The 26,616-nt window shown below is 40.1% G+C and overlaps 1 protein-coding gene across 1 annotated transcript in view; it reads left to right on the top strand.

Annotated features, from left to right (window-relative positions):
* Window positions 1-249: 249 nt before the first annotated feature.
* SNX9 (sorting nexin 9) overlaps window positions 250-26,616 on the top strand; it is a 125,947-nt gene continuing 99,580 nt past the window's right edge. Inside the window, exon 1 of the mRNA XM_036767052.1 lies at window positions 250-649. Coding sequence (XP_036622947.1) covers window positions 638-649 — 12 coding nt within the window. The 5' untranslated portion in view covers window positions 250-637. The remainder of the gene's footprint in view (window positions 650-26,616) is intronic.

Raw genomic sequence — 26,616 nt, 5'->3', positions numbered from 1 at the left:
AGGACACAAACTGGGGCCGACGTGTAACGAGCGGCTCCAGAGCGGGTTAAACTGCGCACCCAGCGAGCTCCCGCAGACAGGGCAGGAACAAAGCGCGCAGAGCGTCTGTCCGGGGGAGGGAGAGGAGGAGGAGGAGGAAGGATCGCCGCGGCCCGGGGCTGCGGGCGGGTGGAGGAGGAGGATAAGGAGGAAGAGGAGGGGGGCGGGCCGAGGGCGGAGGGCAGGCAAGGAAAAGAGAGGAAGAAGTTTTAAAGCAGCAGCAGCGGCGGCGAGGGCGGCTCGGCAGCAGCGGGGCGCACACCGCGGCCAGATCCGGGGCTCGCTGGGAGCGCGCGGGCCGGAGCCGGGCTACCTCGCTCGCTGCCATGCATTAAATGAAGCGGCCGCTGGGCTCCTGCGGGGTGAGTTAGCGCCGCCGGAGCGCTCCGGCCACGGGAGGCAGCGGCAGCGGGAGCAGGAGCAGCAGCAGCTGCGGCGGCCGCCGCAAGGCACAGACTGAGCAGCAGCCGCGGCCGCCCCCGGAGCGCCGCGGCCCAGCCCCAGCGGCCCCCTCCGGGAGCCGGCCTCGGCCAAGTCCAGCCCCGGAGCGGGGAGAGCAGCCGGGCCAGTCCCGGCCCGGAGGATCCGCCCTCCAGCCATGGCGACCAAGGTGAGGCGGGGCCGCGCGAGCCGGGCCGGGCGGACGGACAGACGGACGGAACTGTGGCCAGACCCCGCGAGGGGTGGCCCGGGGAAGGGGGAGGGAAGCGAGCAAGGGGCGGGGGCGGCCTCCCCCAGCTGGGGGCCGCGCTGACACCCCTTCCTCCCCTTCCAGGGGGGGCAGTCTCCGGGGGGATCGGGGTCCCGCCATGCCCGGGCGGGGGGGGAGTTCAAGGGCGCCCCTTTAAAGAGGGGGGCCCAGAAGAGCTGCGCCCCCTCCCCCAGGTGGGGAATTAGGCCCGGCGTGCGCCGAAAAGTTTTCACCTGAGTGTTGGTTTCCACTCCAGCCCAGAAGGGAAAAGGAAGGTGGGGGGGAGAAGGGAGGAAGGAGGAAGGGTAAAGTCCCGGGAGTCGGGAAGAAGCGCCCTCCCCCGGGGGTTTGGCCCCTGGGGGCGCACGGACCACTCCCACCTTCCCCACCCCACCCCCGCCTAACCGAGAAGAAAGCTGGGGTTCCCGAGGCTCGTAAAGAGTAGCTCGTCCCGAGCGCCCCAGAAATGCCGGCCCGGGGGGTGAGGCATAAAAAGTTTGCCGCTTCCCCAGAGAGAGGAAAAACTAAAATTAAACACTGCGCCCACGAGCCCCTTCGTGTCGGGGTGCCATTCCCACTTTGTTGGTGCCACGGATTAAACGCAAGGGTAGTGCCTGTTTCCTTTGGCGAATGCACGGGGTTACCTCGGAAAAAGTCACAGCACCTAATGGTTTGGGGGAGCTTTGACTCACACATGGTCCTTTCCCAAAGGGCTTCTTGTCCTAATAACGTGATGTTGGGGAAATTAGGAGACGGCTTTAGCTATCGGGGTTACGTCATCGACTCTCTGTGCCTTTACCTGGGTATTTATCTTATTTAAAATTGGCACAGGTAAACCATTTATCTTTGACCGGCCCGTCTGGGTCCGCTTAGGAGCAAGCGATGTGTTTGATAAAGCTTGGAGCGTGAAGGTCCCTGTTTGGCTTTTTCTTTCGAGTTTTTTCTAGTGGTCACTATATACTTTTGTAGTTTTGGCCATACTCTTACTTTTTTTGGTATTAGTAATAAAAAGAAAAATGATGAGAGTTTTAGTAATATTCAGAAAAATTAAAATTGTGCAATCACGATGACCTTTTTGTTTACTAAACTTTGTCTCTTCCCCCAGTTCTGCAGACCAGGTGTTTAGTAAATGTTGGGATTGAATAGCTTATTTGTTTAGTAATTATTACAATTTATATAGAATCTGCTCTGTTCCTAGCACTGTATTAGGGGCTTCACAATTACTGTCTCACTTGTTTCTCACTAAAACTTTGAGAGGTGGGTGCTATTATTCTCCTCATTTTACAACAGATGAGGAACTGAGGCTAACAGGGTTAAGTGACTTCCCCAGGGTCACACAGCTAGTAAGTGCCAGCGGCTGCATTCAGCTCAGCTCCTCCTGCCTCCAGACCACTGTTCCATCGTGCTGCCTATATATTAGCTGTGTTTATATGAAAGAGACAGATTATGGCCCAAGGAACTTGTTCCACGTTGTAATTGAAATCATTTTTTACTGTTACTATAAAACACACTATTGCCTGGTTTTGTTTGGTGTAATCATTCGGCTTGCTGTCTTTTTAATGTAGGCATTAATTTGTGTTGACCTCCAAAAACAAAATGTAATATTCAGCACAAAGGTTTCTAAGGAAATCAGAAATTATTGTGATGTCAGACATTCCAGAAATTATCAGGGATATGTTCAGTCCACCCATCTGAGAACCTTAAAAGGTGGCACACAGAACTAGACTTAGTAATGAATGTTAGTGTGCTCTATCCTGGATATCCTTTTGCACTGAAATAAATAAATTCAGATTTAACTAATCAGAAACATGCCACATTTTATACCAAGACTTGAACTTAATTTTTTTCAGAAGTTCAGAAAGTTTGGTTTGGATATTTGTATTTGAGAGCACACATGCTAAACGTCATGTGATTGTATTCTGCCTGGGCAGAGCTAAAATAGTTAAATATTTGTTATAATGTGGTTATCTGTAGCATTCAGAAGGCAAATTTCTGTGTTCTGTCTGATAAAGTTTTCTTTCTTCTACCCTAGTCATTAATCCACATTGTACTTATTCCATGTTTGCATTGGAACACATATTTCTGTCCAAAAGAAAAACATTAATGGTTACTCTTTATATAAAATATCACTTACTCCAAGGAAGCTTTTAATTGACTTTGCATTTTTTTCCCCCTCTTACTTTCCCAGTGAATAATGGTGGGTTTTTCACGTTGTAGAAGTTATTTTGTTTTCTTTATCCAGTTCTTGATTTTGAGGAAGGTTTAACTTTGAATGTATCAAAGACCAAAATTGTTATGAAACCAAATATTGATGTATATTGACTGGGTACTGGTCTCAGTATCCAAAGTGGGGAATACTAAAGCAGAACCCCAAATTTAGGACTTTGCACTGGTGGTTTTTTTAACCACTCTATTCAATCAATATGTGATTATAGTTATACGTATGTGTATACGTGCACAAACATGTTCGTGTAGGTGTATACATACACATGTATATATATATGTGTGTGTGCGTGTATACATATATATAAAACTATATATATACACACATATATATAAAACTATCTATCTATATATATAAAACTATATGGGGTGGGTGGGTGTATGTATGTATTACAGTTCAGGGCATAGAATGCCTGACCTGGAGTCAGGAAAACCTGAGTTCCAGTCCTGCTGCAGATACTTACCAGCTGTGTGACCCTGAGTAAGTCACTTAACCCTGTTTGCCTCAGGTTTCTGCATCTGTCAAGTGATCTGGAAAAGGAAATGGCAAACCACTCCAGTATCTCTCCCAAGAAAAGCCAGAATGGGGTCATGAAGAGTCAGACACAACTGAAAAAAAGAGTCAACAGCAACTGCCTGGTTCCCCTGCCCCCAAATTTTCTGTGTCATTGTCTCAGTTTCCCATCTCAGCCTGTCAGCATTATTGATACAACCCTAATTTCTGTGTACTTCTTTTGTTGTCTTTTACTTTTCATTACCCTTCTGCATTTTTAGGATCCTTTAATTCAAAGTAAATCTGTCATTCAGCTTAACAGTTACAGGGGTGGTTTTTAAGCTTGTTGGAGATCTTTCTGATGTGAGCATGCCAGGAAAAAGAATAAAATTTAGGAATAAAATGTTAACCATTTTCCTTCCCTCAGTAAATTTAATCGTTTGCATAATTTTGAAGTATCATTGCCCTATTTCTTTGCTCCTACCTCCATTCCTGAATGGAAGGCCAGTAAAATAGTTCATTATAAAATAGGCTGTACCATGATTGAATGAAAGAGCATTTATTAAGCCTTTTGTATATATGCCTGTCCTCAAGGAACTTAGGTGCAGTTGGGTGTTGAGGTCGGGGAATGGTGCCCAGGGATGGGCACTCTGTTGGAAATTTTCTGGCATGGTGAATGTCAAGTTAGGGAAGTGAATCCACATACCCACACCCACCTCCTTTTCAGGAGAATCAGCAGAGTTGATTTCATCCTGATTTCAAATCTGGAGGGGAAGAGAGGATGTTCCAGAGATGAAAGGGTTAAAAATCTCCAATCTCTTTAGGCAAAACAGCTGACAAGACATGGTGAAAGGTGAAGGTGTTGATAACCAAGGCTAGTAAGAAGCCTGATCAGATATCCCCTGTCATACATTGTTAGGTAGCATTGTAAGATTTATAAGGCTTTTTTCGTTCTTTGTATTTGGGTCCCCAGGCCTGGGAGCCAGTACGGTGCCTGGTAGGTGCTTAAGAGAGACTAGGTTGATTGAATGATGTTGTGAGGCCCATTTTACTGAGAAATGAAGTGACTTGATCACATAGCTAAGGCATGAATGAATATCAGAGGCATTATACACCCAGATCTACAGTCTAGGGCTCTTTGCAGTGGTAGGTTTTTCAACTTCTAACATCAGCAAAAAGTTTTACTGTAATTGAATGACTAATTCATATGAGGAACTTATGAATAAATGAAATGTTGATTGTCTGAAAAAAAATGTCTTAAGAATTATCAGGAGTTATTTTTGCAAATGTTGCAGTATCCTCAAAAAGACATTTTTTAAAGTTGCTGAGAGTTTATACATGTAATTGAACATCACACACACACAAATATACGTATTCATGACCCTTAGTTTTAATTTTCATGCCAGAGTTATAGCCTTTGGTATCAAATGTAGATTGCTTTTGTGTTGACATAATCATTATGACCTTATGATTCTTTTCTTTTTAAAACATTTTTGAAGGCGTTCCTAACATTAATATTGTTTTTATTCCCTCCTTTTCAACTCTGGCTTCCAAAGTACAGTATTAGCCCCATGATGTTGTTTGTATTAAGCAGCTTGTCTCAGTGAACTAAGTGGGTGTGGAATGTTGAAAACAACCAATAGGCAGTGATTGGACCACTCACAACAGCCCATGGAAATAAACACTGGAAGTAATACTTTTATGCTTCTCCTGAATAAAAAGCTGCCTTTTTTGCCAAGTGGCCAGATAAAACTGTTTCATACGTTCTTCAGTGCCTTTGACTAAGTACTGATTTTGCTTTTAGAGAGCATCGTGTTTCTTAAATGTCTTAACACGAAATGCAGTTCATTTGTAGTACTTTGTGTGTGCCATCAAGATGAGAGGAACCAAATTATTATGTGGACTACATTAGGAAATCTTTTGTTGTCTTTTTAAATCAGCATGGAAAATTTTCTGTTTTCATGACCTCATTTGTGTACCTTCACCTGAACATTAACTTACCTTAATGGTTTTATTTTCATTCTGTCTAGAATACTGGAACTAGTTGTCTTTTTTTCTCACTTAATTTGAAGAGATCTAAAGTTACTTCAATGACAAGAGGGCGTTGCTGAAGCAGATTCCAGAAATCTCATTGTAAACCATTTTCTTTTTTCCACCCAGACAATTCAGTACTTCAGTAACCACTTATTAAAAACACCACCCTCACTTATAGCTTATTTCTTATCAAAATCGTCAGTAATACAGTAATGGTGCTAGCATTTATATAGTACTTTAAGATTTACAAAGCACTTTACAGATATCTCTTTTTATCTTCATACAACCTTTCAAAATATTATTATTAACCCCAGTTTACACATGAGAGAACCTAGGTAGACAGAGGTCAACTGACTTGCCCAAGGTCACTCAGACTAGTTAAGTATCTAATGCCAGGTTTGAATTCAGATTTTCCAAGTACAGCCCTTTATCTATTGAGTCACCAGTTGTGAGTTGTTTTGTTTATAGGCTACAAAGTGTCATATTAATTTGAGATATTAATGGATTCTCCTAAGACTGAATTCTATCTATTTGAGAAATGCTTATAAATCCAGTTAGTCATCCAACAAACTGTGTCTTTTTGGCAAAGTTTGTAGGATTCTTTACAAAGGGAGAAGGGGGGGAAGCAAAGTGGTAAGCAAAAACAAAGCTTCAGACTAAACTACGTAGTTAATCAACAGGCATTTATTAAACACTTATAGGCACTATGCTAAGCCTAGGGTTGAAGTTTCAGATTGAACTTTGGAGCAGGAGCAGCAAGACCAGTTCAACATCACTGTCCTCTGTCAGATTTTCTTTTGACTATTACTTGAAGTCACATGATACACTTAATCTTTAGAAATTGTCAATATATTGTTTGTTAGAGGCTGGTATTCAATATGACTCAATTTTCCTAAGCTATTTTAAGTATCTGAAAATTGAGTCATACAGTGCATCATTACCTTAAGTCATACTTTTGTGGTTCTTCAGGAAGTCAAAGAAACCTTTGATGTTTTTTTGGCTGAGTTATCCAGGCAGGGTGAAGACTTCGCTCTGAGGATTTCCGCAGTTTGAAAGAAGCCAGGTTGAGTGGTAAAGAGCTCTTCTCCATTTGGAGTCAGAGGATCTGTTTGAATTCAGCTTTGCTACTCACTTGTAACCTGTGTAACTTTGGGGAATTACTTACAATTCTGGCCTTTAGCTACCTCACGTGAACAACGTGAGATCAATTTGATGACCTCCAGAGTTCCTTTAGTTCTAAACCATGATAGGATTTCAGGTTCTTCATGATAAGGAGGTATCCACAATCCCCTTATAAATTTGACTTACTTATGCCTCATTTCAAAACAATCTCCCAGGACTCTAGTCATTTTTTTTTTAAGGAGATGTATTTAGGTCAGGCTGTTCACTGAAAGTTAGATTTAACCCATGTAATTCTTCATTAATCACTATCTTTTAGAAAATTGGTAGCACTTTTAGAAAATCTATAAAAAAGTTTAGCTTTTTATCTAGTGAGATCCCTAAAAGTGTGTCGCATTAAAAAAAAAATTCTAAAAACTAGATCCTTTTTTTTCATCGTGGTACATCGAAAAGAACGACGGACTCGGAATTGAAGAGACTTTGGTCAGTCTTCCCTCTGAGATTTACCTGAGTAACCTTGGCAAGTCACTGGAGTTCTTTAGGCCTCAATATTGTTATCTGTAAAATGAGGGGGTTAGATTAAATGGCCTGAGGTTCCTTTCAGATTGAGTTCTGTGATCTTATGGTTTATGTTATAAGTAGATGTCTGTACTTTTCTATTTCTAGTTAGATTAGATTACATAATTGATTGTTTCTTATGTGCCAGGCACTAAGTGTTACAACACTGAGAATACAAATAGAAGCAAAAAGAAAAGAAAATCCCTGGCCCTCAAGGAGCTTGTGTTTTAACAGGGGAACACTGTCCATAAAAGGAGGCTGAACAAAAGGAGTTGGGGAAGGCCTCCTGTACAGTTCTGGACTTTGGCCTGGTTAAGTGTTCTTGTGGCCAGCTTAGGTGCTTACTTCCTCCTGTGGAGGTTCCAAAGAGGAACTTGGTCGCCAGCGAGGAGGAGGCAGCAAGCCATCTCCAAAGTGTCTATTATCTTCACTCTGAGGTGGACGTGGAGAAGTCTGGAGAATCTAGGGCTAACTTCTGGGTTAGACTATATGGGAAATACTGCTGGCATGAGCAGAAACAGCAGTTTTTGCTGCTTCAACCCTGTCCAACTCTTTTTGACCCGATTTGGGGCTTTCTTGGCAAAGATACTGGAGTGGTTTGTCATTTCCTTCTCTAGATTATTTTACCAATGAGGAAACAGGGTTAAGTGAGTTGCCTAGGGTTACGCAGTTAGTGAGTGTCCGAGGCCAGAGTTGAACAGGAAGATGGTCTCCCTGATTCCAGGCTTGGCGTTCTATCCGTTGTGCCACCTAGCTGGCCTCCAAAGGATCAGTAATGATAACAACTCACATTTATAGATTACTGTAAACTTTACAAAGTGCTTTCCTTAAAACAATCTTGTGATGTATGAGTATTGCAAATATTATGACTCCCATATTCAGATAAGGAAACAAATTCAGGAAGGATAAATAACTTGCCTAGAGTTATGTAACTAGTGAGTTTCAGAGCAAGGATTTGAAACTTTTTTTTTTCATGACTTTTCATACAAGTCCAGTGATATGTCTGTCAATGAAAACGTTAACACACTCAAGGTTACAAAATATCAACTTGAACTCTCAGTTCCCCAATCTGGTCAATTCCCATGATCCACTTCTCCAATTTTCTTAGCCATGTAGAAGGATGGCCAAACCTTTGGTCTTACCATCACCTGTAACATGTGTACCACTTCCTATGTTCAAGAATTCTAAAATTCATTGATTTGCTTATGTCATCTTTTGTCATCCCATTTCTGCCTATGATTTACTACTCTTAAAGCTATTTGTTCTCATTGTAACTTCCAGTCTCATAACCCTGAGAACTGTCCCAGGCCATTCCCTCTGCTTTGTCTACAATCTCTTCTGTACAAAGTCCTCTACTTTCAGACCCTTTGCTTCCTTGTTTATTAGACCAAACCCAAAACCTGAATTACTCCCACCATCCTATATCCTTAATTCATACTCTGCTGAATAGAGTTAGAAGTCATAAAACCATGCTGGCAAGGGTCCACTCAAATTTGTAGCAAGGCAGTCCTACTACTCCCTAATTGATTCTCTGTCCCACTCATCAGAGCAACTGTCCTAAACCTTCTCATCTTTCCTCAAACCTCTCACAGCACCCCCTTCACCCACCCTAAGGAATCTATACTTACTGTTGTTCAGTCATGTCTGACTCTTCGTGACCCCATTTGGTGCTTTCTTGGCAAAGATACTGGAGTGGTTTGCCATTTCCTTCTCCAGCTCGTTTTATAGGTGAGGAAACTAAGGAAAACTGGGTTAAGTGACTTACCCAGGGTGACACAGCTAGTGTCAGGCCAGATTTGAACTCAAGAAGATGAGTCTTCCTGACTCAAGGCCTAGCACTCTATCCATTGTGCCTGCCAATATACATATGTGTGTGTGTGTATATTATATATGTATGTGTGTATATATATATACACATATATATACACACATACATACACATATACTTAGACTAAAACACTGAGACTATTTGATGAGAACTTCCTCTTTTTTCCCCCCTTATCTCATACCCTCCTGATATCATCCCAGCTTACTATCTGCTCCTTCACTCAAGACACTGCAGTGGTCCTTCTCCTGGCTTAGGGCAGTCCTTCTACTTTAATCCTGTTTGTTCCAGCTTTCTCCTGCTCCCACTAGTAACCTTATCTTTGTTTCTCTCCATCTAGTTTTCTTACCCTGATGTCTTGAAACACAAACTTCCCTTCTCCTCAGCTAAACTCATTTAAAAAGCCATCCATTCACACATGTTGCCTCCACTTCTCTTTCCTCCAGTTTCTTACTACACCAATGCATCCTAAGTAGTCTTAAAAGTAATTTTCCTTAAATGTAGATCTGACTGGGACTTACTGATTTATTCAACTCTAGTAGCCACTTAAGGTCTCCGGCATAAAAAAGTCTCATCTGTTTATCTTTTAAAGCCTTTTACTGCCAGGCCCCACCCCACCTTGGATATTACTACCCTTCCTTTTTAAAAAAAATTTTTTAATAGTATTTTATTTTTCCAATTATATGTAAAAATAGTTTTAACATTTCATTTTTACAAAATTTGACTTTCAAGTTTTTTTCCCTCCCTCCCCTCCACTCTTCCTAAAATGGTAAACAATTTGATATAGGTTACATATGTGTAGTCTTGTAAAACATTTCCATATTAGTCATGTTGTGAAAGAAGAAATAGACCAAAAGGAAAAAAATAAAGAACATGAAAATAGTATACTTCAATCTGTATTCAGAGTCTATCAGCTATTCCTCTGGATGTGGATAGTACTTTCCATCATGAGTCCTTTGTAACTTTCTTGGATCGTTGTATTGCTGAGAAGAGCTAAGTCGTTCATAGTTGATCAACACACAGTGTTGCTTTTACTTTGTACAGTGTTCTTCTGGTTCTGTTCATTGCATTTTGCATCTGTTCATAAAAGTCTTTGGAGTCTCTCCTTACCTCTAAGATACCTTTAAGACAGATTTCTACCTTTCAGATCTGCTTCTCTACCTTTAAGACATTTACTCACCATCTTCTGCATGAAGCCATCCATGACCTTCCCTTTAGCAACTGCCCAAACATCTTCCCAAATTACCATGTATTTAACTACTTTGTATTTAATAATTTTATATTTATGCTGCATATACATTCCAAACATATGCGTGTGCGTGTATATAAGTGTGTGTATGTATGTGTACACACAAACACATTATGTACCACGTTAGCATGTAAACTTCTTGTATGTAGGGATTATTTCATTCTTTTTACTTGTATCTCTAGTGCCTATAGCACAGTTCCCGGCATACTGTAGGTGCTTAATAAAAGTGTGTTGATTGATTGATCTTACTGTCTTCTAAACTCTCTTAAATCTGACAACATTCAACTGCAGTGTTTTTTCCCAAAGTTACCAATTTGTTGATTAATGATGTTTTTTCAATCCTTATTCTTGACCTCTTTTTAGCATTTGACACTGCTGATCACGTGCTCCTGAATATTCTTTCCTCTCTGGGTGGATAGAGTGCCTGGCTTGGAGTCAAGAACACTGATCTTCTTGAGTTCAGATCCAGCCTCGGACACTTACAACTGTGTGACCCTGGGCAAGTCATTTAACCCTGTTTGCCTTAGTTTCCTCATATGTAAAATGAGCTGGAGAAGGAAGTGGAAAAGCACTCCAGTATCTTTGCTAAGAAACCCCAAAATGGGGTCACAGGGAGTCAGGCATGGCTGAAATGACTAACAACTGGGTTTTCATCCCATCATTACTCCCCTTTGATCCTTCTACCCAACTGACTGATCCTTCATTGTCTCTTTAGTTGTGTCTTCATCTGAGGGTCCATCTTGGGCCCTCTTTTTTCTGTCTTTACTTTTCACTTGGCGTTCTAATTGGCTCCTGGCAGTTCCATATTCGAATAGTTTGTATGCAGGTGACTTCCATATCAGTATATCTCACTGCAGTCTTTCCTGTACTCCATCGACTCCCACCATATCAGCTGAATACAGACATTTCAAGCTGAGTTCTCCCATGAGCATCTCAAACCCAGCCTGTCATAAACACAGCTCACTCTTCCTCCTGCCAAAGAGGGTACCACCATCTTTAGTTACCCAGATTCACAGCCTTGGTGCCATGCTAGGCTCCGCACTCTCACTGCACACATCCAGTCAGTCGTCAGATCTTGTTGCCATCCCTACAGTATTTCTCACATTCGTCCCCTTCCCTCTGCTGAGCCACCACCCTGGCTCAGGCCCTCAACACCTCACCTGGACTACTGAAATTACCTCTTCACTTGTTTCTTTTCCTCCAAAATCTCTTCACTCCGATTCTTCCACACAGTTGTCCTAGTGGCTTTTGTTAAAGTGCAGACTTGACTGTGTCACTCCCTTACTCAATAAAGTCCACTCTCTATTACCTCTAGGATCAAATATAAACTCCTCTGCATTTAAAGCTTTTTACGACATGTCTCCTTCCCATCTTTTCAGTCTTGTATTACTCCTTTCCACGTACTCTACGATCTATTCCAGGGATTGGAATGGCAAACTAAGGCCTTTAGCGGTGGACCAGATATGCCTATGAGCTACGAATGGGTTTTTTCCTTACATTTTTAAATACAATTTTATTGTATTTAAAAACAAAAACACCATTCTTAGCTCACAGGTAGGTGGTGGGCCAGCTCTGGCCCCCTAGCCACAGTTTGCGGATGGCAGTACAGGGATACCTGTTGACACACTGCCCTCATCTGCCATCTGCATTCCTTTGCCCTGGCCCTCTCTAATGCTGGAAATGCTCACCTTTCTAACCTCCACCTATTAGAATCCCCAGCTTCCTTCAGAACTTAGCTCAAACATCCCATAACTGCGAATGCCTTCTTCTCTAAGGTTACCTTTCATCTACTCAGTGTATATCTTATACGTACCTGTTAATACACATTTGTCTCCCCTGTTAGAACAGAATCTCCTTGAGAGCAGGGGCTACTTTTGTTTTTCTTTGTATCCCCAATGATTAGCCTTGCCAGGCTAATAGTAACTGACTAGTAAAAGGTTGTTGATTGATGGATTATTTCTTAACATTTTTCTGCTTTACATTGGTTGTAGGAAAAATACTTTAAAACATCACTTTTTTTTTTTTAATAATTTTCCACTTATTAGAGTAGCTGAAAGTTCCAGGAAGTAAGTATCACTATTGTAGATGGCTATGGATTTATTGCTGGTTTGGGGTTTTTTCTGGGGGGAGGGGGGACACGACTTTTTGTTTTTTAGGGGGAAGAATCCAGTCCTGTGATTTCATTAGTGTGTGGAAACTTCCTCCATCTGTGTAGATAGTCAGATCATCTGTAATTTATAGATTTGAAGAATAGCGAAGGGCAATGGAAGGTTAAGTAGTTTGCCCAAAGTCTGTGAACACTGTGATTCAGAAACAAAACTTGAACCCAGGTTTTTTGATGCCAGGCTTACTTTTGATGCAGTACTCCACACTTTTCTTCCTTTTGTAGTCTTCTTATTTAAAGTTCCCACTCACTTTATGTGTAGTTTTTTCCTAGCTTAGTCTAACTTCCTCCTTATCTGGAAGAGGCCATCTGTGATCTATTAAGCGCCTACTATGTGCCAAGCAAAGAGAAAGACAAAAAAAAAACAGTCTTGGCCCTCAAGGATTCCGCAGTGCAGTGGAGGAGATAACATGCAAACAATTATGACCAAACTACAGGATAAATTGGAAATAATGTCAGAGGGAGGGAAGGCACTAAGATTAAAGAGGTTTGGGAAAACTTTCTTTGCCAGAGGTGAGACTTTAACTGAAACTTGAAAGAAGCTCAGAGTTGGAGGTGATGGGGAGAGAATTCTAGACATGAGGGACAGCCAGTGAAGATGCTCTCTGCTAAGAGACAAAGTATTGTGTGTGAGGAACAACAAGGAGGATGTTGTCACTTGATGGCACAGTGGCCTGAAGGCAGGAAGACTTGAGTTTAAACTAGCCCCAGATGCTTAGTAGCTGTGTGACCGTGGGCTAGTCACTTAACTGCTGCTGCCTCAGTTTCCTTACCTGTAAATTAGTGATAATAGCAGCATGTACCTTGCAAGGGTTGTTGTGAGAATCAAATGACATATTAGTAAAGCACTTAGCACAGTACCTGGCACATAGTACAAGCTACAAAAATGCTTCTTCCCTTCCCCTTCCCACCCCCAGAATGGGGGTGAGTAAGGTTTAAGAAGATTGGAAACGTAGAAAAGGGCCAGGTTATGGCTGGGAGGTGTGGTGGTTAGCCCTTTCCCAAGTTTGGGGAAATGACCTCCTTCTCTAGCTGTTTGTGTTGCTGTCCACCCCTCTTCTGGGCTGGCAGCTGGTGTTCCTTTTTGCTTTTAGATCCTCCCTGCACATGCTAGGACCTTTCATGCAGTATTGAATTAAGGATTTTAAAGACCATTTTGCTGTTGTGTGAGCTCCACTTCGTTCTTTATTTGTCATTGAGCAAGCTTTCTGAAGAGTTAGTGGGTAGTCATGTCTTCCGAGGCTTTAAAACCAGAGAATAAATATTTTATAGTAAATGGAGTAAGGGATCCTGCAGAATTCAGACAGTGTCATATGAGTCTGAGTCATCTGAAATCGTTAAACTCAAGGACCTCCTCCAAGAAAACCCTGCCTTTAAAAAAAAAAAAAGATTTTTGTGCTTTATAACAATATTACTCCCAACCCCTTGTAATTTTTGAGTGTTTACAAAAGATTATTTAAAATCAAGATGAACTGCTTTTTAGGAGATTATAAGAACTTCTAATAAGATGCATTACACTTCAAGTAATAATATTGTTTCGCACTTTAGAAGTGAAATAGCAGAAAACTGGACGTCCAGAGGCCTGGGTTCTGCCAGTCATTGGCACAGTTAGTGTGGTTACAAAATGTCTCGAATGCAGTGGGGCACATTGCTAGCACCTAGAAAGGTCTGCGTGCAACACTCAAGGTTTTCATCTCAAAAAATGAATCTGTTGGATGTTGAGAATCAAAAGGTATTCCCAAATGAAAGATGTTTAACTTTTTCATGCTACAACCTTTTTAGTAATCTGGAAATTTTCTACTGATGTCTTTTCTACATATAAAAAGATTATTCAGACAACCATTTTGAAAGCATATAGGCTGATCTCCAAGTTGCTTTTTATCTAGATGATCATAATAATAGCTAATATTCATACAGTGCTTTACAGCAGCAAACCTTTATTATTTTCAAATATTTTAATCTTTTTCTAGTTTACATGTAAAAACATTTAACTTTTGTTTTTAAAAATTTTGAGTTCCAGATTGTCTCTCACCTTTTCCTCCCCCCTCATTGAGAAGGCAAGCAGTTTGATTATACACATGCAGACATGCAAAACATTTCCATATTAATCATGTACAACAAGCATTTAACTAAGCACCTACTATGTGTCGGACACTGCTAAGACTTTAAGTTTTGCTAGTGCTTTACATTTGTCATCTCATTTGTTCTGTGTAGTTACGCTAAGGAGTAGAATCCTCATTGAACAGTTGAGGAAACTGAGGATGATGGGATCACACGGCTTGTCCTAGGCTGGATTTAAACCCAGGTTTTCCTGACTCTAAGTCCCAGTATACATTGCACCACCTAACTGCAACAACCATAATACAAAATAAGAGTATATCAAGTCATTTTAGCTTTGTTTTCTTTTTTCTCTTTTTGATCTAAGCAGTCCAGAAAATTTTTCAAATGTATTCTAGCAGGATAGAATTTTTCTGCTGGAATCAATACATACAGGTGTTCCCAGTGAGTATCAGTATAGGACACTTTGCACAATAGATATGTGTTCCTGAAAAAGTTGTATGAAAATACAATAATAATACATTCACTAGGGGAACATTGCTATTTAAAAGAATTCTGTTTTTAGTTATGGATAAGCAAATAATCACCAAGCTTGTTGAATGGGTTTGGGTTTTGTAGAAAATCTAGCTTTTTTTTATCTTATTTGCTTGAAGTGCCCTATGAGCTATGCCTAAAATTTATTTTAATTTTAGAATTTTATTTTTTATTCTTAATTTAATAAATGCTAAGTAAAATAAGCATTTCCATAGCATAAGACTATAAGCATTATGTACAGCTAGCTTTTCTTTTAAAATATATAAATTTAGTATGTAACTTTCCAAGCTGTCCTGCTTGTCTGTAATTTTTTTTTCTAGGTTTATATTCTCTTTTGTATAATTTTTAAAAAATGTTACAGTGTCCTTTTTCCTTTTTGGAAGCTACCTTCTCCCTCCTGCCCTTTGCATTCCCCCCACTGAACAAAAACAAGAGACAAATGAAACCCTTTTAGTAAGTATGCATAATCAAGCAAAACGAATTCCCACATGGGCCATTTTTGAAAATGTATCTCCTATTCCAAATATAGTCCATCACATCTCTGGAAGGAGGTGGGTAGCATGCATCATTGGTTCTCTGGAAATGTGGTTGTTGCATTGATCGGAGTAAATTGATTAATTTTAATTTCCTCTCTTCCTTCCCCTGCTGGTTCAGGGCATTAATGCTACTGAGAAATGAAATAACCAATGTTTGACAAAGTTAGGCAATGTAAAGGACCCGTAATTCGTGGATGGGAAAAAATTAGATCTCCATAATTGAATTTGACTATATCCGTAGTCACATAAAAAGACCTAACCTACAAATCTTTATGATGGGAGGTTCAGTGTTCAGATGACGTAGATAGATAGCTAGTGTCAGAATTATTTGTTTCTGGAGAAGAGAAAATGGAGAAAAGATTATCAAAAACTTCCTGACTTGGTCTGTTTGAGGTATTTATTGTAAACCTCCATCTTTCTGTGTCTTTGGACCCTAGACAGACGCTTTTGGTAGCCTTTAGGACCGTATTGTTTTTATTTTGTATTGTGGGGGTTTAAATCATTCAGTTGTTAATTTTTATAATACCAGCGGAGAGTTTCAAATGACCAGCCATATTGCACATCTGCAGAAAAGCAATACAGAGTCAGAGATGAGATGAAGGGTTAGAGGACATGTATGGAGAAAACACCGGATTTAAATTGGGAAGGCAAACCTGGGTTCAGATCCCACCTCAAGTAAGAGGGGTGGAACCCCTGGGCCTCTCTTTGCCCTAGTTTCTTCATCTGTAAAATGGAGATGATTAAAAAAAAATAGCACCTACCTCACAAGGTTACTGTGAGGATCAAATGAGATAATGGCGTGCACTGGTGCTTTGCAAATCTTAAACCTCTATTTTATGTATGGTGCATAATATATACAACATCATGATATACACAGGTTATATGATATATAACCCATAACGCATTATGTACATACACAGTAGCTTTTTTATTCCTTGGAGATTTGCCTGTATTCTCATTATATTGGCTCAAAAGTTTTAGAATAAAAATGCATTTGATAAATGAAGCAGTCACTGTTTCAGGATGTTAAGGAAAAGACTGTCAAAACTCTCTTTAAGATGCATTTGAAGTCTTGATGCGGAAACCATTGTTTTTGATGTTCAGCTACAGGAATAGACTGTCGAATGACAACCAAGTAAAAGGGTTCCTGAACTCTTTAAATACAAATTCATTTCAGGGTGGCTGATTGTACAGGGCAGAAAGTATGTGGCCAAGTATGAGCTGAATTCCAATTTCCCCAGTCCGTTTGGGCCCAAAACATACTTGCAAGTCAGTTACTTAGATTTTCTAGAAGTAGAAATAGTAATAATAGTAACGGCTAATATTTATACAGCAGTTACTATATTCTAGGCACTGTGCTAAGCCCTTTACAATTATTATCTCATTTGATCAGCCCTGGGAGGTAGGTGTAATTATTTTCCCCATCTTACAGGTGAGGAAACTGAAGTCGATTAACTTGCTCGGGCTCACACAACTACTGAGTGTCTGAGGCCCTGTTTGAACTCAGATCTTGCTAACTCCAGGCCCGGTGCTCTGTCCACTCACTGTGCTGCCTAGCTGCCAGCAGGATGTAATTAAGCAGCTTTTGGAAATCAATGAGCAATGTATGGAGATAGAAACAATAATTTTCCAATGGTTCAATAGCCACCAGTAACCATTGGGCCATTTGAGGGAGGGGAAAATATTGCCTTATTTGGGAATGCTTGGGTCCTAGTTACTTTTTATGGATCCCATAACTATTTGAGAAGTAGTACAGAATTCTCAGATTGACTAAAGGATAACATGCCTTCCTCTTCTTACTTATAGAATTACTATGAGTATTAATAATAGACTATCCTCTACAGAGAATGATGATAATTCTGACTCACCCATTTGTGAAGCACATAGTAACATCTTTACAGTAGCTGGAATATACTGCCCTGTCCTGTAACTAATATCACAGGTTTCTGGTGTGAGAGGAATGAAGTAGTGGGTTCCCCCTAGGCTAGGTCATGTATTAGGAATGTTGTATATTAGGGCCTCTTACCTTTTGAGTGTGTCACAGACCCATTCTCAGAATCAGATGTGTTCATTATTTATTGTTTGTGTGTTTAAAAAAAAACACACAAAATGAAGTACAGTAGGCGGGTTACCAAGGAAACCAGTTAAATTAAAATAGTCATCAGAGTATTTTTCAGACAGTTTCCCAAACCCTGGGTTAAGAACCAGAGGGAATTCTTTTTCATAGCTCTGAGATTCAGGCCCTCTGGTTCTGACCTAGTACTTTTTTTTTCTTTCAATCACACCAATTTCTTTCTCTGTCAAGTCTATTTAGGAAAGTTCTGTTTCTTGACTGACAAATTAAATTTGACGACCTAACTCACTTAAGCACTTAACACATGAGTTCGAGGGGTGCTATGAAGGCAAGTGTGGCCTTCCCTAGAAACAGCCCCATTTGACTATCAACCGGATGCTGAGAACCAATGTTTTGACTGCTTTTATTGTAATTACTGCTCTTGGTACATAGACAATGTTCTCTCAGACTTATAAGAGATGGCATCACCATGGCTTTGAATTTTGAGAATCAATGAATCCTTTTTATTCCTTTTCCTCTACCACTGAGTACTTTAATACAGAAAATAAAAGCAATTACCCAGACTTTCCTATAGCTGTCGGACAGCCTTGTTTTTTAGTACTTGGCTTTAATGGAGGTCATTTCACCTTTACCAATGCAGATTGCAACCCCTTTGTGACTTTTCACCTTGTGAATTCTTGTCCACATCTTATTATTAATCCTTTATTGAAGGTTCACTTGATATGGTGGAAGGCTTCTTAATCTATAAATCCGAAAAGTTCATTATCCTTAGGATCTGTCATTTGTCTCATTTTGTGTGACCTCACTTTTTATCTTGTCATACATCTCAATAATGTTATCTTAGACCATCTCTGGCAAGCAAGTAACATCAGTAACCTACTGCAGTCTTTTACTACCTACCATGTGTTGTTCATAGAAGAATGAAAGTCAAAACATTTATTTAGGGCTCTCTGTTCCAGGCAGTTCTAAAAGTACTGGATGTACAAATAGAAAGAGTCCCTACCCTCAAGGAGCTTAGATTCTAACACGAGAATGTTCTCATACGTATGTCATAATAAGAGAACATACTTTCTTATATACGTTTATTTATGGGAATGATGGCCAGGGAAGGGTGAGAATATCTGGCAATTGATTGGTCTGTCCTTTCCAACTAATTTAATTGCTATTCCTAAAGCTAGAGGTGAAAGGGGCTGTGGGGGAAGGGATACTGAGAACAGGTACCTACCAGTCAGAATGCAGGATTCCAGGATGGGAGCTGGAGAACCAGGGCAGGGGCAGGAGACATTGCATGAAGATGGTTTGAGAGCAGCAAGGTAGGTTTGGGGTGGGCTAGTTAGGGAGAATTCTCTCCTTAGTCTGAGTGCAGGGGCTCAGGGTGGGATACTAGAGAGCCCAGTCTTTTGCTCTTTGCCTCATTTGCAATTTTAATTCCTCTCATATCTGACAGTTGAAGCCATATAGTATTGCTTAGCGAACATTTTATTAGACGCGGTCTTTTACAACAGTGAGAAGTTTGTGATTACTGAAGGCACGGCATAGTTTCCCAAGTAAGATCTAGACTGGTCTTTCTGTGTTGTCGTTTGTTTTTTTGTTTTGTTTTTTTATCAACTTTGGTCTATTTCATCACCCTGGAAAACTGGTTCTTGACTTCAGTGATGTGGATGTTAACTCTATTGGTGCTGAGTGCAACCCATCCACATTCATTCAGCTAAGTGAATAGGCCTTTTAAAAAAAAGCTTTTAGATACTGCCTCTTGGGATAGCATTTAAATAGATACTGTTCACAGGTGAATACTGTGGTATTTCTGTTGCTTTACTTGTGCTAGGAGAGGAACAATGAAGTTTAAGGGTGATGGGCACCTTACTTACTGTTCATTGCGTTCATATGAATATGTTTCTTACTGGCATCCTCAGCTTTGCCTCTGTGCTGGTCAGCACTTACCAATGATTTGGATGAAGCCATAAAGACAGTGCTGCACAATGGATAGAGAACCCACCCCAGAAGTAGGAAAGCCTGTGTTCAAGGTCTGCCTCTGACATGGTACTGGTTGTGTGACCCTGAGCTAGACACTTAACATCTCTGTACTTTGGGCAACTCTCTGAGGCTCTTGAGTTACAGAGAAGATTCCAGCCTTGCTTTGGTAGAGACAAGTTTCCTTGGGTAATTTTCTCTTAACAGTAAAACCCCAGGTCCGACACCTGCCCCCATCCATAGAAAGTGTACTTGTCAGATTTGCAGGTGACATTCAGCCGGGTTATAGCTAACATATCAGAGGAGAATCAGGACTCAAAAAGATCTCGTCAGGATGGACTGATGGACCTGATCTAATTACAGAAAATTTAATGTAGATACATGTAAAGTTCAGACAGTCAGGTACACAGATGGCCTGGAGGCCATTGTATACAGTCGTCTCCTCATGAGGATTACCGGAAGGAAGCGGGAACGTTTAGCTTGGAGAAGAGAAGTCTTGAAGAGCTCAGGTAACTGTCATGAAGGAAAGAAGAGAAGCTTTGAAGGCCCGTCATGTGGAAGAGGGATCAGTGTCATTTTACTTGGCTCCAGAGGTCAGACCCAGGAACACTTAGTGGATGGAAGGGAGCAATTTCACCGTGGAAACACAGACTTCCCAACAGTCAGAGCTGTCCACAAATGGCCTTGACGTCATCATCATCATTATCAGAATCATTAACGTTTATGTAGAGTTTCACATATATTGGAGATGATGCCATATAAATAGAGCTTTAAAGTTTACAATGTGCTTTACAAATATTCTTTTATCCTCACAACACTGGGAAGTAGGTACTGTCATCATCCCTATTTTACAGATGAGGAAATTGTGGCAGACGGCGTGTCTGAAGCTGTATTTGAACTCGGATCTTTCTGACCTCAGGTCCACTGTTCTGTCTACTACACCATCTAGCCACCTCCTCATGTAAAGAATGGTTTATGAAGGAACCGGGAATGTTTAGCCTAGAAAAGTGAGGATTGAGGGCTCACGTGACAAGCGCGTTCAGGTATCTGAAGGACTATTTTAGGGAGGAGAGATAATATCTCTTGGCTCCAGAGAGCAAAAATAGGAACAAAGGGTAAAAACTCATGAGGCGCCTTTAGGCTTGATATAAAGAAAAATTCCACAGCAGTGAAAGCTTTCCCAGCAGAATGGACTTCTTGGAAGGTGGTGGGTTCTTCCTCGTTGGAGGTCTTCTGACACTAGCTGGAGGGACCACTTGTTGGCTGTGTTGTAAAGGATGTATTTTTATAGGACTTGATGGCCAGAGACTTCCTTTTAAAATCTGAAATTCTGTGGTCCTGATGTTATATCAGATTTATCTCAGGACATGAAGTATTTTCTTATTCCAGTTACTGGTAGAAGTTTTTAGAAGTTGTAACTTTTTGTGGGCACCAGAGTTCTTTAATTGAATTAGTACTTTAATATTAATGGCCCGAAAGAATTAAGGATCTATCTCCAGATCCCTTCGTATCTTCAGAAATGGAAACCAACATTCTGGGTAAACCTGGGTCAGTAGAATTGTGTATTTTAAATTGTCCACATCAATAATCATCTCTCATATTCATAAAGTACTTTAAGGTTTGCAAAGAGTTCTTCCTTCCAACAACCCTGGAAGGTAGACAGGATGAGTCCTATTTAGCCACATTTTACATGTGAGGAAACAGAAGTTCTGCAAATTTAAGTGTCTTGCCCATTATCACACATTGCCCATTGTAAGTGTCTAAGGTGGAAATCAAACTTGGATTTCCTAACTCTGTGCTCCCCCTGAGATGTTTGGATGGCATCATTATCTTTCTGCGAAACTACAGGAATTGAATACTCTTGTTATCCCTAAAGCAGTTACACTGGAAGGTGGGCACAACATTGTTCGTTTTAAAAGGATTCGTTGTTAGGATGTATTCCTGTCACCTAGGGCTGTCAAGCTGTTCAAATGAGATAATGTACGGCAGTTGCTTTGTAAACCTTAAAAAGTTAAATAACAACTGCTGGTATTATTATTATTATTAATCATCTATCTCACAGCCAAAGAGATTTATTTACCGAAGTACCAAAGGTGTCAACTAGGAGTCTGAGACAGGATTTGAACCAAGGTCTTACTGACTCCCAAGTCCAGAACTCAATGCACTTTTGGCCGTGCTACTTGTAAACTCTTCCTTTGCCATAGAAACTCTTCCACCCTTTTTTTCAGCATGCTTACCTGGTAATATAGTTAACACAGTTGGACAGTAAGCATTTAAATTCTTTAGATTAAAAAAATCCTTTTTGAGAATGGGAAGTTATATCTTCCACAACTCTGGGTAGGGGAAAAATTTTTAACCAGATATAGAGGAAATCATAGAAGGCAAATTAGATTCTTGATAATATAAAAATAAAATGCTTTTGCACAAGTAATGCAGCGCGAGCAAGATGAAAAGATTCAGGGAGAAATCTTTAAACATATCTGATAAAAATCTGAGCTTCAGAATCTATAGGGAATTTATACAAGTTAAAAGAAGAAATACAAGCTATCAATAACTGTTAAAAAGTGTTCAAAATTACAAATGATCAGCGATATGCATAATAAAACAAGTGTGAAACTCAAATAAAAACCCCAATGAAATACATATTAAAACAAATCATTACACCCACTAGATTGGCAGAAATGGTGTAAAATGAAAAGGGGTTAAGGCATGATAATTCACTGCTGATGGGGCTGTCAGTCCACTGTTTCAGAAAGCAATGTAGAATTACAGAATTGTGTATACCCTTTGTTTCAGAGGTCTCTAATCCAAAGAGGATAATTAACAGGAATAAAAATCCTGTTTGTTTAAAACGTTTTCGTAACAGCACTACAGCTAAAAGCAAGAAGTTATAAGCAACTTTTGTTGCCAGTGATTGGGGAATGGCAGAATAAGTTATGGCTATGAATGTGTTAGAATGTTATTACCTTGTTAGGAACAATAGATATGAAGAAGTTAAAGAATTTTAGAAAAATTTGCCAAAGTACACTCTAAGAAGGAGGATCCTAATGAACAGCATACACACTGACTGCAGCTATGTGAATTTAAAGACAACAAAATTTAGGCTAAACACAGTGGTTGATATTGGTGCTGTTTCATGTTTAAATTGACAGACTTCCTTTTAACAGAAATTCAGTTGTAAAGATATTTGTAGACATTAGCCGTTGAAATTTCTTTTGTGGCTTGTTTAAATTTTCATGGAGAAAATTTGTTTTTGTTTTCATTTTAAAAGACAGTTTATCAATAAAATATATACAAATTGATTTTTTAAATATCAGTGAAATCAAATGTGATGGGAGGTAAGCAATTCTTACAATGATCGTAGCCTCAGGTCTTGAAGGTTTTGGTTGATGTGAGTTTACGCTTGACTTTTGTATACTCTTTGTCTATTAAATTTTGTTTTGAGTCAGATCAATTGAGAACAAAGCTTTCCTGTCCTCGAAATAGTTCCTCTCACTTTATAAATATGTGGAGTACAAAATCTCTCAGTAGTTTTTGAGGTTTATACCCAAGTATTTATTCATTCCAAATTTAGGCTGCGCTACTTGAGCCCTGTAGCTCTGAGGAAATCTAGCTTTGAATACAACTCAGAACAGATATTTGTGCTCGTTGTTGCTTTGTCCTTTACGTTTGATAATTTAATATGCCAAAAAAAGCTTGATTCTCATTGTTTCACTGAAAAGTGGGTTCTTGTCAGACTAGTAAACAGATCCAAGAAAATCAGATTAATTTATTCACAAAATCAGGGGTGTTATTTTTGGTTGTCTTCTATGAAAGGATCATGTTTTTAGAGCTGGAAGGGACCTTAAGGTTGGCTAGTCAGGCTTGCTTGTTTTACAGATGAGAACATCTGAAGTCCACAGAGATTAAGTGAGTAGGTCACACAGGTTGTAAGTGACTGAACCAGGTATCGATCCTAGGTCCTCTGACTCCGAATCCAGAACTTCCGCAAACAAGCACACTGAGTCCCAGAGAAGTTGATTGACTTGGTCATGTTGCTGCTCAGTCATTTTCAGTTGTATTGAGGTCTTCTTGACAAAGATACTGGAGTGGTTAGCCATTACTTTCTCCAGCTCTTTTTATAGATGAGAAAACTGAGGCAGACAAGGTTGAGTGACTTGCCCAGGATCACACAGCTACTAAGGCTGATTTGAACACAGAAAGATGAGTATTCCTAACACCAGGCCCAGCACTCTATACACTGTGCTACTCAGCTGGCTGCCCCTGATTTGCCTGTGGACACCCAGTAAATCAACAACCATTTTATTTATCACCTTCTATGTATTAGACAGTGTGCTAGATGTCAAAATGATCCTAGTGTAGTAGGTTTTGAATTTGAAAACCCCTTTAGGGACAGGGAGCATATCTGTCACAACTTTTTCACAAAGTTTTCCCTTGTTCATTTTTTTTTAAAAGGAAATTATAGTTGTAAGAAAAGCTCGTATACACGGTGCTTCAAGATTTAAAATGGTGTCTCAGCTTTAAGGTTGGTAGCATAGGTATCATCTCCATTTCATAGATGAAGAAACGGAAAGTTGGGGTGTCTAATTAGTCATCCATCTAGTAAATGAAGTAGCTAAAATGAGACCAGAGTTCTCTCCTAACCCTCAGTCTGGTTTTCTTTCTGCTTCATCCTTTTGTCTCCCCCGGAATAAAAATTAGTCATGGTTCATATTGTTTAAAAACCTATTTTGAAATATACAGGGTGTCCATAAAGTCTGTGTGCATATACAAAGTTATAACTATTTTAAATTGCACATGGGCTTTATGGACACTCTGTATTTCTTTAGCCAAGCAAAATATAACCTTCCGATAGCATTTAAATTTAACCACTGCTGCTTTGGAGTTTACTAGTTGTCAGTATTATGTTGGATTCTGTGGGCATTACAAAAAAGCACAGTGCCTGCCCTCGAAACACTTACTAGTCTTGGTAGGGAAACAAAATCTACCCAGAAACAGCTAAATCATCATCATAAGGCCCTATAGGACTAAATGCACCAGGTGGGTGATATCTGTAACGTATTCAGAGTTCAGAAAATGGAGACCAAGGTTTCATGGAAAAAGTGGGACTTGAGTTAGGTCTTTGAAGAATAGATAAGATTTAAGTAGAATGAATGAAGAAAGCATTTCTGTCAAGGGGGAGGAATATAAGTAAAGCTCAGCAGGGAGAATGATGATGGCATGTTTTGAAGGGAAAGAGAAGTCTGGCCTGGTAAGAGCGAGTGTTCAGTGGAGAGTAATGGGAGACAGAGTTGTGTTGTATGGTGGGCATTGCCAGGTGTAGGATGAGAAGTGTGAACTTGACTCTAGGTTGTGGAGGAAGCCACTGAAAGTATTTGACATGTAGATGAAAGCAGCTTTTTACAGATGTGAGGAGGAAGTATGCACTCACTCTCCCAGAGGAAGGCCTGCTTCATCAACCCAATTAATCCTAGTCCTCCTGAGGGACTGGAAAAGTCTTTAATGCTATCAATTCAATCCCCCATTCCAGTATATTCTCCAGCATTGTGGTTAACAAGCACCCCAGTTCCCTTTAACTAATTAATACCAACTAACTTTTACAGATAGATATTTACTGGTAAAGATATAACAAGAATAAAGGTATAGACATTTTCCCCTCAACACCCATGGGGGAAAGGCATACACTCTCCCTTTACCACCTTGGTCTCTAGGAAGAGTGGACTCAGACTTAACACAACTCCCAAGGTTAAAGCCGTCTCCAGTCTTAATCACCTAAAAGCACAACACAGACACAACAAAGGCAGAAGCATCAGCCGGGCCCAAGGCTTCTCTCAGGTAAGAAGGAGGACTAACTACCATGTTGCTTTTGCAGGTTGACACCTTTGACACCTCATTTCCAGACAATCCATCTGGCCAAACTTTTGTCTGAATTCTGGCCAAAAAATCACCTTTACCTCAAGATAGGTGGACTAGAATGAGTTATGTGTGTGCATTCTCCAAATTGGGAAGTAGGGCCCTTTTCATTGTATATACTCCATCCTGCCTCTCTGAAAGCAGGTATGCTGTGCATGCTTACTGGGCCCTCCCCCTGCCATAAAAAGTATCTGGCAGCATTATTCAGGATAGTTTAAACTAGAGGAGACTAGCGACAGAGAAAACAGGAGGTGGAGAAGGGATGTGATAGACGGAAAAAGTGACTGAAAAGCCAGTTTTCTATTCTATATATAAAAAAACTCACGTAGCCCTTCCAAACATGGAATCTATGCAAAGGGGGAGGGAGTTGATTGGGTTAATGTCTCCTTGTCCAGTGGACCTCTCCAACTTTACATCCAATGAATCTCTGTTTCCTCATGGTTTCACCTTGTGCCCAGATTCATTATATCTATCTTTGGGAGGATAATTTCACTCATTAACCACTCAAGTTTTATTTCTGTTTAATGTATCTCCTTCAGTTTATATTTGTCTTATTTTGTGGTACACATAACCTTACAGCTGTTATTGGGCTACCCAGCTGTAAACCTAATTCTGTGGTATCACGTTAGCGGCATGAATCTACTGGGAAATTATTTTTGGGAGGAGCTTGCTGATAAAAATAAATATATTGTTATTATTATGTTACAGTTTAAAACTCTGGCCCTTGTCCACTTCAAAACTAATACCAAGAACTTAATTTCTGATTTGACCATTTTCTTTATCTTTTGGCAAAGTTAATCCTGCCTGTCTTGTTAGGCACCTTTATGCCAATCAGCCTTTTCTTTAGTGAGGATCCATATCAACATGGGCAGCTTGAAAGATTTGAAGTGGAAGATGTCACGTCTCTAACTCTTCAAAGGTGTATTGTTTCAGGGAAGTGTTTTTCATAAGTTAAATGCTGTGAATTGCCTGTTTCCACATAAATTCTAAGTCTCAGAAGTATACCAGAATATTTGAAATGTAGTTCATTCTACAAGCAATTATCAAGCCTTTTATTGTTTACCAGTCACCACACTAAGTGGGACCTTAGAGTCATATATGCCTTTGTATCTTCTCCGTGAATAAACTTGACTGA

Source organism: Trichosurus vulpecula, chromosome 7 (assembly GCF_011100635.1).
Source record: "Trichosurus vulpecula isolate mTriVul1 chromosome 7, mTriVul1.pri, whole genome shotgun sequence".
Lineage (NCBI taxonomy): Eukaryota > Metazoa > Chordata > Mammalia > Diprotodontia > Phalangeridae > Trichosurus > Trichosurus vulpecula.
The sequence above is the reverse complement of the archived record's forward strand: the minus strand, read 5'-3'. Positions and strand labels throughout refer to the sequence as shown.